The sequence below is a fragment of the Cyprinus carpio genome, chromosome B7, assembly GCF_018340385.1.
Source record: "Cyprinus carpio isolate SPL01 chromosome B7, ASM1834038v1, whole genome shotgun sequence".
Taxonomy (NCBI): domain Eukaryota; kingdom Metazoa; phylum Chordata; class Actinopteri; order Cypriniformes; family Cyprinidae; genus Cyprinus; species Cyprinus carpio.
The window spans coordinates 24,038,210-24,053,609 of NC_056603.1; the positions used below are offsets into that span (position 1 = coordinate 24,038,210).

A 15,400-nucleotide genomic window follows, 5' to 3' on the forward strand; every position below is an offset into this window, starting at 1 on the left:
AACTAAAGTTAATAAATGAGCGTCTCACAATTGATAATAAACATCTCTCAGAGACCAGATGCAAGGTGAGAAGACAAAAGTCATTCATTTATCAGTCCATAAAAACAACACCGGCAATAGAGAAGATCAAATCCAGGAAAAGGATTTATTTCAAGCAATTATTCATAACAAGTACAGTCAAGGCATATTATCGGTTTTCATTTGACAAGCTCAGTGAAAGCTTACTAAACAAACACCATTTATATTCTTCCTAATTCAACATGTAGGACAGTCTGGTGTACACATTTCAGACACTTCAAAACATTCATTCATTAATACAAGATGGAGGGACAACAAAACGGTGATCAACACAGCATAAATCACTTCCCCCAAACAATAATGATTTCCAAGTAATGTTTTCTTTTCGTTCAGCAACACAACATGTGTGTACAGCTGGCAAGAGTGTACAGATCATTCTTGGGCTTTGTGCAAGTTTTTGAACTTTGGAACTCAGTAGGGTGTGGTCCCAGAGACGCAAAACTTCCACGGACGTGGGCTAATACAGTAAGGAAATCCAGAAGCAAGGTCCCCCTGCTTTAATACAGAAGGATTATGTTCACACAAACACCACATTGAGATCAACAACCGCTTTCCCATCCAGCCTCCAAAAGAGCAAAGAAAGAGTGAGTGAAAGAGAAAGGGAGAGAGAGAATGAAACTCAACAAATAGAAAAAGAGAGAGAGAAAGAAACCACAAAAGAAGGGATATCTGGCACCACTTAAACTGAAGAGCACCTGTTGAGAAATAAGACAAGTTAGCATCGTCTGGAGGCAGCTCTACTGTAGACAGACACAACATTATTTACAACTGAAACCAAAAGGAGGGTTTTTCACATCAGTTTTCGTCTGATTTGCTTATGCAGTGGTTTTCAAAAGCACAAGAGTGTTGAAAGTCACTCGAACAATCAATAAAATAATTTTCATTATAATAACGATCAAAGTCATACTGCCTAATAAGTTCCAGCTATTCAGAACATGTTTCTGAGAAGCTCAACACAGCACTGGGCTGCTCAGGAGAACTGCAGCTGGATGCAGGTCTGGGGATGTATGAGCTACGTCAGTCATTACACTAATCTAAGACACAGACACAAATCTAACACAAGTCACAAAAACTAAGCAGCTAAGGTTTGATTCTGCACCAGATCAACAGAGCACCGAGCAAGACTGAATCAACCTGCCATTCTGTAGACTTCACAATATATTTTATAGCACCGTCCTGTCCTAGTTATTAGTGATATCAGCAATGGTTGTTTGCTAGTGTGAGCACCTATGACTACTCTCAAAACACAATCTCATCAGGCCATAGGTGTTTAAACATACATATGCTATGATCACTTTGCAACTCTCTATCACACCACAGAATGACTCCAGAACTAATGTATAAAACAGCTTCACCCAGTATTACTTTAAGCAATCTGATACTGCACAAGTTCCTTTGTAGAGTTTCAACACAGTCTGTACATTTCTAAATAGTCCTTTTGAAAACCAATGCCATTTTAGAATGAAAAAGTGTGCAGAGCATTTGTTTTATGAAAAACCCTCCTTTCTGTGCTCCTGGAAGCTCTGTCCTGAAAAAGAGAAAAAATGGTTTAATTACAAGTTACAAATAATCATACTGCTGCCAACTGGAAGCAGCGCATCGTGTTTGACGCTTAAAATAGTGAGTAAAAACAGGCAAAAGGATTATACAAAACAAGCACCAGAATTTAAAAGTCTCAACAAATGTAATTAATGGGGGGATGGGGAGAGAATGCCACATCTACCATTATGAGAAATAAAGGTAATTAATTCTGAAGCAATAGGCAATACTGGTGTTTTAATAAACTGGCCAATAGCTCTACTGCAGCAGGATCCGTGGTTAAAAAAAATAAAAGACTGGGAGTGTTGACAGAAATAAAGAAACAAAACAAGACCCAACAAAAAAGTAAACCTTTAGCCTACTCTTGATTCTATCACATAATACCTCTTCCATTATTTTGGACTATACAGCTATACAGCCAAAAACAGACATCTCTGAAAACTTAAATTTGTCACATGTGTGATTACAGATCAGAAAGGGACCGTTTCCCCAAAGTTAATCTACACTTACAAAGAAGTTACTAAAAGATTCAATATGAATCAGTTTTTCTCTCTTACAAGGCTCTTTATAAATAATATGTGTCTTATAAGATTTATACCAAGATTTTTTTTTAAGTCTCTCAGACTTGATAAAACATTTGAAATCCATAGGATTAACTATTTTCACATAAATACATTCAAACCAATAAATAAATAAATGTGTGCAACTGCAACTGAAAAAAACAAACAAAACAAATCTGTGCCCTATACCAATTTTAAACAGAGCATGTCTAGAAAACTCAAAGTTAACAAAAACAAATTAAAAAAGCTTATATTTTTAAGTGGCTCAATATGTATTTTATAACATTATTTATAAGCTTACCCATTATATGTATTTCAGTGATTCCTAGAAACTCATGGAGCAAATTATTAATACAAACATATGGACAAATAAGGTACTGTGATCAACCACACCCAACTACTATATTATAATAGAAGATGACATATCAGCAAATTACAAGTGCATCTTAAAACAAGAGGGTGCTGAAGGGTAGCAGCTTTACAAATGAACTTCATAGACATAATGGCCCAAAGTCTTGGACACACTGAGCATTAGAACCAGAACACACAAAACATCTCAGATGTTTCAATTCACCTGAATTGAGAGAAACTGTGGCACCTTAATTGGAAACAAAATCAGTTTGTACGGCTGGCAACAGAGAAACATTCAGGAGGATGGAGGAAATGTGTTCAGAATAATATGCAAACACAAAACAACATCAGACAACAGTTAATGGTGATAAAGACAGCTGGCTTCACATAACCGTATTTACATGGTATATATGTGACCATCTTTTATTTTTCATCTTTAAAATATCCTCAAATAATAAGCTCTAAGTTCTCCAATAACAAAATTGTTGTAAAATGACCAAGGAATACTTTTTATATTGATATATAAAAACAAACTGAGAAAAGAAATTCACCAGTCACGTACTAGTAGGTATTTTCAAACCATTTCAAACACGGAGAGATTTCAAGAAGAGAAAACAACAGATTTGACAGCTTCATACACATTTTTTTTTTTTCTTTTTTCATTATATACAAGAAAGTGACCACTGATAACAGTTGCTCCCAAATCCTTTGAAATTGCAGACCTGGATGTTTTAATAACTACAGACATATTTTATTCTACTGAAATGGCTCAAACATAATTTGATTTTGTTATACTGTTATCTAAAATTGCTATATTTTAGATACTATAACAAGACCTGTTGTTTTATAATGTAAAGTGGTTGGATTTAATTAACAGTCACAAATAAGAAAACTGTAATGCACTAGATCTAAGATCAGTTCTGGGGCAGTAACGTAAAGGTTTAGGTTAAGTTGTATAATTAGACATGAACAAGCACTATGCTTGCACAGTACCACAAACTACTATTATTATTATGATATAATAACAAATTGAGGCATGAAAAACTCATGATTGAAGCCATGAAATCATTTTGAGGGAGTGTAATATATTCACTGGAGACTTAAAAAAAAAAAAAATATCCAAAAATCTAAAGCTTGGGTAACAACTTCCTAAATAAATGGAAAAATAAAGTGGAAAATGGAGATAACGGATATTAGAAGCTGATCTTGACCAATCCTTATCCCTAACAACTCACAATTCAGATTCAGTAACCTGTATTCCCATCTGACAAACTTCAAAACAATTAACTGAGCCAAAGTTATTAGCATATTAATACAAACAGTATCTTCACAAACAAATAACATCAGGACAGTTCAAACTCATCTAGTGCTCTAGACATCCCGCATCTTGTAAGCATACAATAAAATCCTATGGAATCATCACACAGGCCAAGACTCAGCGATCCTCTTCCACACACAACATGTGCTGAACTCTGAGGAACGAAAACTAAACGCATTAAAAAGGAGTATTACCAAAGGAGGGGACTTTCTGGTTGCCTTTAATACTTTCTTAGAAGCCATTTCTAACGACGTTTAAAATAATCTAAATATGCAGCTCCAGCACCAAAACCTAAAATCAAAATATAAAAGCCATTTATTGTCAAATAGTTTTTCAGCTGTCTTTAGGTCGTGCACCATCCATCACTCCAGCTCTGCAGAACAAAACCCAACTGCGATACAATCATAATGGAGAAAGGGACCTTGAATAAACTTAAGATCATGAATAGTCGTAGACAAATGCACAAAAAGAGACACCTGCATTATTACAGTGGCTTCTAAAAGATACGCAACTAGAAAAAAGCTCAACCCAAATATGCCCCTGATCACACAGTGCTTTTCGCTCTGATGTTCACAGCTATGCCCCAACATACCAAAGACATCTGCTGCCCTCTACAGGTGACAAAACCTACTGCAGCATACGCTTCATTATTCAATCAGGCCAAACCACCCCTTTAAAACTTTCTTCAAGTCGTTCCACAGTAAATCAAGAATTCCTATTTGACCAAAAACAGACATTCAAAAGATTATCTTGAGAGCAACTATTATCAACTGGCAGAAAAATGTCCTGGTTTCATACCTTTTTCTCTCTTTTCACCTGCTGGTTCAGACCATTACTGATCCGTCCACATATAAATGAAAGTACAGAAACAAGAGCAAGACTTCATGCCAAAGTCCTTGACAATGTGAGATCGGTGCTGTGCCATTTCCAGTAGGACACAGCTGGTGTTTGGCTCATTGTTTTTGATTCTTTCATGCATGTGACTTGAGTTTGTCGACAGCACTCTCCACACTGCTTCCAAAGCTTTAGCCTCCTCAGAAAAAGACCTTCTCTTCTTGCTCACTTCTCGTCGTCTTGTCTGTTGTTGAACTGGCTTGTTCCTCAGCCATCAATAATGGAAACATCGATGTGAGACAAATCTATCATGTGCCTATGTAATCAAGGGAACATGTGATGGATATGAGACACTCACACTTAAAAGCAAGCTAACCTGAGGCATCTCCATCAAAACATGACAATCAGTGGAGTCACAGTAGAGCTCTTGCTTTTGTTTTGATGAGTAACACTTGCTGATGCAGCATTTCGGCACATTTCACTTGCCCTTTACAAACCATTAGGTACAATGACTTTGATCTGCTTCAGCCAATAGCACCAACAGAAAATACACCTTAATATTCATACCATACGCTACCAGTCAAAAGTTTTTTAACTAAGAGGTTTCATGTTTAAGTATTCTCTTCTGCTCAGCAAGCCTACATTTGATTTTGATCCAAAATACAGCAAAAGCAGTAAAACTGTGAAATATTTTGACTATTTAAAATAACTGCTTTCTATCTGAATATATTTTAAAATGTTCAGAATTATTACTCCAGTCTTCAGTGTCACGTAATCCTCTAGAAATCATTCTAATATGTGGATTTGCTGTTCAAGAATTTTTTTTTATTAATATTATTACCAATATTTGAAAGTCGAGTACATTTTTTCAGGAATCTTTGAGAACAGAAAGATCCAAAGATCAGAATTTATCTCAAATAAAAAGCTTTTGTAGCATTATACACTATACCATTCAAAAGCTGGGAGTCAGTATAATTTTTTTATGCGATTATTGAAATTAATACTTTTATTTAACAGGGATGCTATAAATTGATCAAAAGTGATGATAAAGACATTTATAATGTTACAAAAGATTTCTATTTCAGATAAATGCTGTTCTTCTGAACTTCCTATTCATCAAAGAAACCTGAAAACATAATAATAAATGTTTTTTGAGCAGCAAGCAAATCAGAACATTAGAATGATTTCTGAAGGATCATGTGACTGGAGTAATGATACTAGGAATTCAGCTTTGAAATCACTAGTAGAAAGTAGAAAACTTATTTTAAATGCTAAAAATATTCCAACATTTGACAGTTTTTGCTGTACTTTGGTTCAAATCAATGCAGGCTTGGTGAGCAGAAGAGACTTCTTTAAAAACAAAAAATCTTGCTGTTCAAAAACTTTTAACTGGTAGTGTGTATGAAGAGACTTCAGAAGTTTGATATTTGATAACTGTTCTACAACACTACAAGTTTTTTAAGCTATTAATGTGAAACAGACTTAAGTCTATAGGAATCCACTGTTTCTATTCAAAATCTTATTTGCAACAGTCATTTAAAATGAATATTTAGTCTTGGTGTGAATAGACCTCATTCAAAAAAAAAAAATGAAAAAAAAAGTCTTAAAATTGAATTATCCAAAAAATGTCAACGACTCTATTCATTTTCATGCATTGTGTATAAACACATAGCACGATCTAGCTGAAGATGAATTTAAAAGTGTACCTGTGAAAGCTGTGCTGAAAACTTGCTGCATGCTGAGGGTTCACAAACTTGGCAATGGCCTTCCGCTGCTCCGGCAACATTGTAAACTTCTACAAAATAACCATCAAGTTGTGTATTAGCAGTGGGTTTTATTTTCTAAATGCTCATCTGTGTGTTTCTGTCAGAGCTGGGAGGAGCACAGACCTGAATGCACACAGCTAGATGGCGCTATTGTATTTTATTTTAGATGAATACTCTACACTCTGTACCCAGTTTATTCTTGGGGTCATTGTCAGGAAGCAAATCTTTCTCTTCCAAATCATGGTATTTTGTGAAGGGTAGTTTACAGCTAGGAGGGCATTAAATTATTTTAATACACAACATAGAGACGAAGAACCACCTAGCTGTGTATTTTCCCACAAAAACAATGGTCATAGGTAATGCGGTCACTGATATCTGCAGAGCAATAAAAATAACAAATTTCCATTAGATACTTTATCTACAGGTGGTTAGATCTAGAATTCTGAAGACTGTGCATATATGAATGACCTGTGCAGCATGTCTCTACTAATCCTGAAGCTGTGAGTTTAATTACTTCAAAACCAGATACATTACCACCACTTAGCTGAGAAACATAATGAAGCATTTCAATACTTAAGCTGTTTTAGTAATAAAAGATCCAGGGCAGAGTCGGCAAGTTTCTGTGCTCCTAAATGTTTCTCTGAGTACAAGTGACTGTGTTCTTGTTACACATTACATGTACTCACTATTATAATAACAATAAATTACGCATAATTACACGCAAGTAACCCTAAGCCAAACCCTAATCCTAACCATACAGTAAGTATATCTAGTTAATTAATATTACTCTGTACTTAAACATATAATTACACTGTAACAAATACCTTAAAACACGTTAAAATAAAGTGCAACCAACTGTTTAAATGAATATGAATTAGATTTTTTGTTCTGAAGGTATTACTGTCTTCAAAACGGTTCAACAGTTTAAAGTTGACATTTAGTAATGTATACTGTAAATACATGTACTTAAAAAAAAAAAAACAGTTTTATGCTCTTTGGCCATCAGGTGGCGTCATCATCAATTTGTTGTTGGAGGCTCAGGGCATTGTAGCAATGATACCTATAGCAAGTTATGCATAAAATTCACACATACACCCCTTCTGATGCTTGATCATTAATAAAAAGAAAAGACAGAAATGTGTTTTGATAAGTGAGTTAAGGAAGCCTTACCTCAACAGGGCCAATGGAGTTGAGAAGGTTCATGAGCTGTTTGTTGGTTGTGGTGCTGGACAAACCATCAATGCAAACAGTGCTTCTCTGACAATCCTGAGCTCTTGGGTTCTGCTGCATCATCACACGCCCCCCACCACGGCCTCGCGCCCGACCCCGAACTACCACCTGTGGACATCAGGAAGGGGAATATTGAATAAAGATGAAAAGAATAATTAACAGAACACTCTACCAGCATGACATTAAAAAAAAAGAAAAAGATAATGTTGCTGGAACTAAGGATCTTTGTTAATTCATTGTTATATTCGTTAGCTATTTTTGTATAGCTGTTCATTGGAAATATTGCAAGTCAGTAATTGCTCTTAAAAACAGACATTCTAGTTCATACTCATGTTTATAATATCAGAGACATTGTTAGACTTCAATGGTTTAACCATATGAACAAATAGTTTCAAAAAGCAAGCTGAACCATATTAAATAATTTCCTGTAGCCTTGATTGACTTACCAGTTAATAAATAATCAAAGCTACAGAATACTAGCTCATATAGTGAATAAATGTGTATTTGCGGCCAGGAAACCAGCTGTATCGACAGAGTGCTTTTGTCTGAAGTAGGAAAGACTTTACTGATTAAGACTGTGAAGCGGCTAGAGGGAAGAGACTTCTGAATAAGGCCATCATTAAGTCAGGCCTGGAGTCTGCTAGAGGCCATGTGACAAAACCTGGTGAATGAAAATGTTGTGGTCTGCTGAGACTAGAGCTGAGCTCTTCGGCCTTGAAAGCAAAGCTCTGTGCTGGGCACAAACCAGAGACAGATAACGCTTCAGCATAAGCCTCTCATTTTATAAGGCAATAAAGTTTTTTTTTTAGGCACTGTTCCTTGTTAAACTGCTTTGAATGTTAAACAAAAACATGAAAAAAATTATTTCAAAATTAATTTGAACTGAAATTCTGGAGATTTACACTCCAGTTCAAAAGTTTTTGTTAATGTTTTTGAAAGAAGTCTCTAAAGCTCAAGACTGCATTTATTTGATAAAAATAGTCTAAAAAAAATTAGGAAATATTATTTGAAACAACTCTTTTCTATTTTAATATATTTTAAAATGTTATTATTAATTGCAGACAATAACAAGCTGAATTGTCATCAGCCATGAAATCTTGAGTGTCACATGAATCATCAGAAATCCTTCTTATGGACTCTTTTCACATTTCTGTGGGGTTCTCAAAAGTGGAAATTTTCATAGTAGGGTAAACTTGAATTGAAAATAAATTAAACTAAAGAGACAAAAAAAAAAGAAGAAGAAAAAAATTCTACGACTTTCCAAAAGAGAACAAATTTAAAGATTAATTATGTTGGTCAAGAGAGATTTCTTTAAATTTGCCATCACTCCATCAGCCGTTGCATTAGAAATGCATGCAGCAGCATAAACAAGATTTATGCAATAAAATGCCAGAGTATATATATGTGTATCTGTATGTATATGCAACCCTGGAGCACAAAACCAGTCATAAGTAGCACGGGTATATTTGTAGTAACAACAGCCAACAATACATTGTATGGGTCAAAATTATTGATTCTTCTTTTATGTCAAAAACATTTGTAAAGATCCTGTTCCATGAAGATATTTTGTACATGTCCTACCACAAATATATCAACACTTAATTTTTGATTAGTAATATGCATTGCTAAGAACTTCATTTGGACAACAATTTTCTCAATATTTCAGATTCTCAAATAGTTGTATCTCGGCCAAATATTGTCCTTTCCTAACAAACCAATGTTAAGCTTATTTATTCAGCTTTCAGATGATGTATAAATCTTATTTTTTAAAAGATTGACCTTGACTGGTTTTGTAGTCCAGAGTCACAAATGTTTGTGTATATATACACACACACACACATATATAATGTTAACTCTAGAAATGCATCATCAGTCTGTGAAAGGGGTGCTGACTTGGTTGACCAAAAAACATTTCTTACTATCAATGTTGAAAACAGTTTCGCTGCTTAATTTTCTGGAAACTTTTTTTTAGGAAACTTTGACAAATAGTTCATTTGTAACCATTACAAATGTCTTCACTATAATTTTTTAATGCATCCTTTCAGAATAAAATAATTAATTTATTTAAAAAAATTACCTTGAAAACAATTTTATGTTTATATATTGTGTTGCCAAATCTATATTTAAGAAGTATAAAAATTTGTGTTTATCTTGCATTTAAATTTGGAGCAATGATAAAATATTCCAGTATAATGCAAAGACATTTTATTCCATACGGTCCTTTTTAAATGAAAGGGAGGCATCAAAAGGGCCAGGTTGGCTAAGTGCAGCAGGCACGCTGAAAAATCCCTTATGGGTTCCCAATGCTATGAGCTAGATGCTCTCTCACCACTTACACATACTGAGTATACAATTCACTCTTGCTCCAAGCGAGACACTGGGTTCCAATGTCAGTGAGTGATTTACAAGGCCACGGTTATATCAGTAAACAGCAGAAAGTGTTTAGAATATCTGACTCAACATGAGAGCTCAGGCAGATGCAGCAAGACAGCCGGACTGAGACAGCGTGAGCGGCTGTGCAGGAAGGCGCTCTGCTGTGACTGACTGACACATGTTTGCACTGTATTTATCCCCTGAGAATGGACTACTGTACAGAGACGGCAGCGTGCTGAAAAGGCCAAGGGATCTTCATCTCTCCTGCTTCAGCCTGTCAATATCATCACACCTGGCACTCTGTTCCATATCATTACTGCTCCTGCTCTCCTCCAAAACAGCTACCAGTCCCCTGGGAGAAGCCGTGACACAGCTGAGCCATAGCAGGAAACCAAATCTGCCGTCTTTACTAGTGCTGAAGCGTGAGGGAGAGAACCACTTAGAGCAGCTCTTCATGACAGGGAAAAAGAGCCTAACAAAGACTGAAGTGTATATTCTGGACAACACAATACAAGTCCAGGAGGAACAGCAACAGTTCCGGTCAAAATAAATGAATAAATAAAACAATACTGATATGGGCATTCAAGTGATTTTAGTAAAAAAAAAAAAAAAAGACCATTTTCACTTTTCCACTTCCGGGCAAAGACATGAAACTTTTGAGAGCTAACACAACTACAAAGAGCAAAATGTGTGTGTAAATGATGTTTATGTACACAACCATTCAAACATTTGGGGTTAGTAAGATATTTTGAACATCTCTCACCAATGATGCATTTATTTGACAGAAAATACAGCAAAGCAGTAATATTGTTTATTATTACAATGTATTTAAAATAACTGGTTATTTTAATATATTTTAAAAAATCTATTTATTCCTTTGATGGCAAAGCTGAATTTTCAGCAGTGCTTACTCCAGTTCTCAGTGTCAGATGATCCATCAGAAACCATACTAATGTGTTGATTTGGTGCTCAAGAAACATTTTTTTATTATTAATGTTGATTCTTAGATGTACATTAAGTTATTCTAAGTTTTTTGTAACATTGTCACTTAAGATTTAATGCATTCTTGCTATATAAATCATTAATTTCAAATAAAATAAAAAGTCTATCTGACCCCAAACATTTCAACGGTGGTGTATTTTTCCACTCTTGTGGTGCCTCAGAGGATGATGGGAGATGGGGAATTTGATCAGATTCATCAAACAAGTTAAATGCGTTGCTTTCTGGCAAGTTTTATCATTTTCCTCAACAGTAATGCAGTTATGCACAAAATGCATAAAAACACTTCACAGTTACAACTTCTTATGTCTAACAGCAATTAGCCTCCACCATAATGCTTTAATTCAGACATTCCCAACTCAGAAAGCCGTGGCTTTAAAAAAAAAGTGGTAAATACATTCATTTGGACATGACTTGAAAGCACCATTAGTATCAGAGCTTAGTGTCAGCTGTGCAAAATGCCATTGTGCACCTGTCCAATTAAGTGCTTATGAGAGTAATCCAGACTCAATGTCATACCCGGTTCGTTTGGTTTGCCATGCCACGGCCAGCCTGTTGTTGATTTTGTACACCACCAGTTGCCATGGTAACTTTTCTGATGGGACCAAGTCTCTGTTGGGGGGCAGGCCGACCGATTGGTTGTTGCTGCTGCTGTGGGGGACCAGTGTTGGGACCGGCATCTGCCTGCTGAATACAGAGCAGACACATCTTACAACCCATACAGAAAGAAAATCTCCAGCGGCACACAAAATAACAAACATTTTTTAAGGTAATTAATACAACGGCAGTCTTAGAGCTCACTAAAAGGTACAGAAATGTGTGATCAGTTTATACTGGCACAGAGTAAGTAAATAAGCCAACAAAGACAAAAAGAGACACAAGTGTTAAATTCAAAATGTGAGGTGCTTTGATTTCGGGATGACACCGAGATTATTTTTGGAGGACAAGGTATAGCTGAATTCATTAAACATCTTTCTGAAGAGTGATGACTGCATCTCTGGGCACAAATGCCATGATGTGGACCTGTCTGAGATAAACTGCCTCTGGCTCTTCCTCCAAATTCTCAGACATTCTGTTTCCTCATCTTCAGGAAAACCTTTCAAGTGTCTGCGTTATCTGATGGCCGCTGGCAGTCTTTAGATGTAGAAGGCCTTGAAAATGGCCAGATTTAAGTTGCTCACAGGATCACTAAATCTCACAAAAGGGCACTTTTCATAAGGTAAACTGGGAAAGATTTATCCTACTCTCTTGACAATAGATGGCACAAAAACTCAACACATTAAATTAATTGCTGTGCTCTTTTTAATTTTGTCATCTGTCATCTGAATATCAACAGTTGTGAGATGTACTTGGTCACAAAAATTCTCAGGTTAACGAGTTTAAACTATAACTGGAAAACTCTGATCTATGACAGCGTGGTATGTTGAATGTAAAAGGATTTCATGTCTATATGTTAATGTGAGATTACATTAATGGATGCATTTATGTTTTTAGATATGTGAGCAAAAATATATTTTTTATTTTGAACTGAAAAGGTAAAATTAAACCTTTGGGTTGAGATGCACCGAAGGCCCAAAGTGGAATGTTCTTACTTAAGATATTTAATACATTTAATAATTTGTGTAAATAAAATTTGTAAATTTTAATAAAGTTATTTTTAATAGTCCCATGAGACAAATTTACATTTCTGACATCTATTCATTAAAACCTACAGGCTAACTGAGTGAAGTCAGTCTTTTTTAATGCATAGTGTTCCTATTATGGTATGTTCAATTAAAATGTGTAATTTAATATGTATAGTTGTTTACACAAGTCACAGAATAAATTGTTTTTCTTAATTATCTTTTACTTGGATTCTGCTTTGCCTTTTGTCAGTTTTTTAATTATTCAACTAAACTGTCAAAACTATTTAAACAGAACAGCTGATTTAGTATTTTACATTCAGGACACTTTAAAAATATATAAATGAATAATTTTAATCCAAACGGTGTGTGCTGAGTGAACAAACGGTAAACAACGCATACAAAAGCACTCTCTCTTTCTCTCTCTTTCCTTGTTAGAAAATATGCTATTCAAATATACTATTGAAAAAAAGACAATTTAAATACAAATTTTCCAACACTGTTTAGATGTGCATTTAAAACACTTTCATGTCTGTGCCACTGTGCACTCAATCAGCTCAGTGCTTTACTTGTGTTGAAATAAGAATTTAATTTGTTTAAATGCAAATTTATGTTTAATATTTACATCTTAGACATCCTTATTGAAAATTCTGCTGCCTGTTTGTTCTGTTGTCAATGTTTTTTTTTTTGGTGTGGGCACAAACACTATACAGCAGTGGTCTCAAACTCTATTCTTGGAGGGCCACAGCTCTGCAGGGTTTAGCTCCAGCTCACACCTGCTTAGAAGTTTCTAATTATCCTGAAGAGCTTGATTAGATGGATCAGGTGTGTTTGATTAGGGTTGAAGCTGAACTGTGCAGAGCTGTGGCCCTCCAGGAGTTGAGTTTGAGGCCCTGTCCACACGGATTAGCTGTATACGCAAAAATTTTGTATCGTATTGGCGTTTCGTCCAGGCGGAGCCAGCGTTTTGGGAGTGTGAAACCACTGTTATTTGAAACCGGGTACCAGAGTTGATAAATCTGAAAATGACACCCTTGCCAGGGCTCAACAATAATGACTGCCCGATGGCCCGGGGCCAGCATGAAAGACACTTGGGACAGTTGAAGGACTGCCGCATCGTCACAAAAAGTTTATCATTTGTATCTGCTTTTAAGCCTTGCTAATGAAAAAAAAATAAAGCAACTTAAAAGCATTCCAGCAAGGCGTGAAAGACAACTCCATTCAGTACTCGCGCGTTGTTCTGACGCCCGAGCCCCGAGTTGAGTTTCTTTCCACGTCTTTCTTGCACTAATGGACAAATAAATACAAAACTATGTCAAAATACCAGTCTTGGCGAGTAACTTTGTAGCTTTAACAATGATTAATCTATATTTAATTTATACAGTGGAGCAGATCGACCGGACAAATTTTTTTTTTGACTTTCTCTCTTTATTAAGTTATCTCGGTTCTGTGCTTGCACACAAACTGCATTGCAATATTTTTTTCAAAATGTAATTTGTGTGGAAATATTGGCCCGCGACGCTAAAGATGAATGCAAAGAGGGAAAATACTGTAGCAGGCAGAGCAAGATCACTGCGAAATACAGGAAGAAAATCCTAAATATTGAATTTTATATGGATGTGTTTCTGAGGGTAACTGAATGTTTTCAGAAAAGTTTACATGGTGTTTCCTTTGCATCTTGGCTCTGTATAATGCATTTAAAGTAGCGCTAATATGCACAGCGCTGCTTTGTTTATAACAAGTGACCAAGTAAACACTGCTGTTCCATGAGTGCCACCTGCTGTCAGAGAGTGAATCTGTGTCTCAATCAGCTCATCTGCTGTTTCTGTTTCATGCAGGTGTTTTATGTAGCACAATTTCACAAAACTAAAGTCAGACCATTGTTTTTGCTCCAAATTTTGAAATCATACAGTCTAATTTTAATCAAACATTGAACATGCTACACGTTAGGGCTGCACGTTTATGACAAAAATCATAATTGTCGATTATTCCCTTGAAATTGTAATTGTGTTTATTAATCAGAATTATCACAATATTCCCAAAAATTTAAATAATGGGAAAAACACTTAAGATAACATGTAGAAAGAAGAAAAATGCATCTTAAGCCCATAGAATAACATAACTTTGGACTTTGAACGATTATGTAATTGTGGCAACCATAACTGTAATCACGATTAGAAATTCAATTAACTGTGCAGCCCTACTACACGTGTGTGCAATCATTTATTATTATTATTTTTTTAAATGCAGTGGTTACCACTAACTTCAAATGGCTATAAAAAAATCAAGGTGCAACACAGTGAAGAATATGGAAATGTTATTTTAGATGTGATTCAGTTTATGTACCTGAACATCTACAAACATAAAATCCTTAAGCAACATTTTCATTTGTATCTTTGCTCTATATATTCAGTTGTGCTATTGTTTGTAATTTGTTCATTTGTTCTTATTTACTAACTGTTGATTAATAATGATTGAACTTTATATTTGTCAGGCTAGTAGTTTTTGTTGTTGTATCGAAATTGTAAATTGTAAAATTTAATTGGTATCTAAAATACTGGTTTCATATAAGCTTATTTATTAGAATCCAAGATAACATAGATAAAAAACAATGATAAAGGCAGCAATTTTATTTTTCGAGGCAGGGCCAGTGAAAAGGTTTGGAGGGCAAGTAATAATTGGGCCAGTAGAAAAAAATCCTTAGCGTTGAGCCCTGCTTGCGTTTTCATG

General features: G+C 35.3%; 1 protein-coding gene across 4 annotated transcripts in view; it reads right to left on the minus strand.

Moving 5' to 3' along the window:
• Positions 1 to 126: 126 nt before the first annotated feature.
• The window catches only part of rbm33a (RNA binding motif protein 33a), a 44,806-nt gene continuing 29,532 nt past the window's right edge, over positions 127 to 15,400 (minus strand). For 3 of the 4 annotated variants that reach the window (XM_042728049.1, XM_042728046.1, XM_042728047.1), the window contains exons 16-19: positions 11,568 to 11,735; positions 7,617 to 7,784; positions 6,387 to 6,475; positions 127 to 4,996 (exon numbers count right to left, since the gene is read on the minus strand). In XM_042728049.1, the coding sequence (XP_042583983.1) occupies positions 4,948 to 4,996; positions 6,387 to 6,475; positions 7,617 to 7,784; positions 11,568 to 11,735 (474 nt within the window). In that variant the 3' untranslated portion in view covers positions 127 to 4,947. The remainder of the gene's footprint in view (positions 4,997 to 6,386; positions 6,476 to 7,616; positions 7,785 to 11,567; positions 11,736 to 15,400) is intronic. The other variant, XM_042728048.1, reaches the window with a different exon arrangement.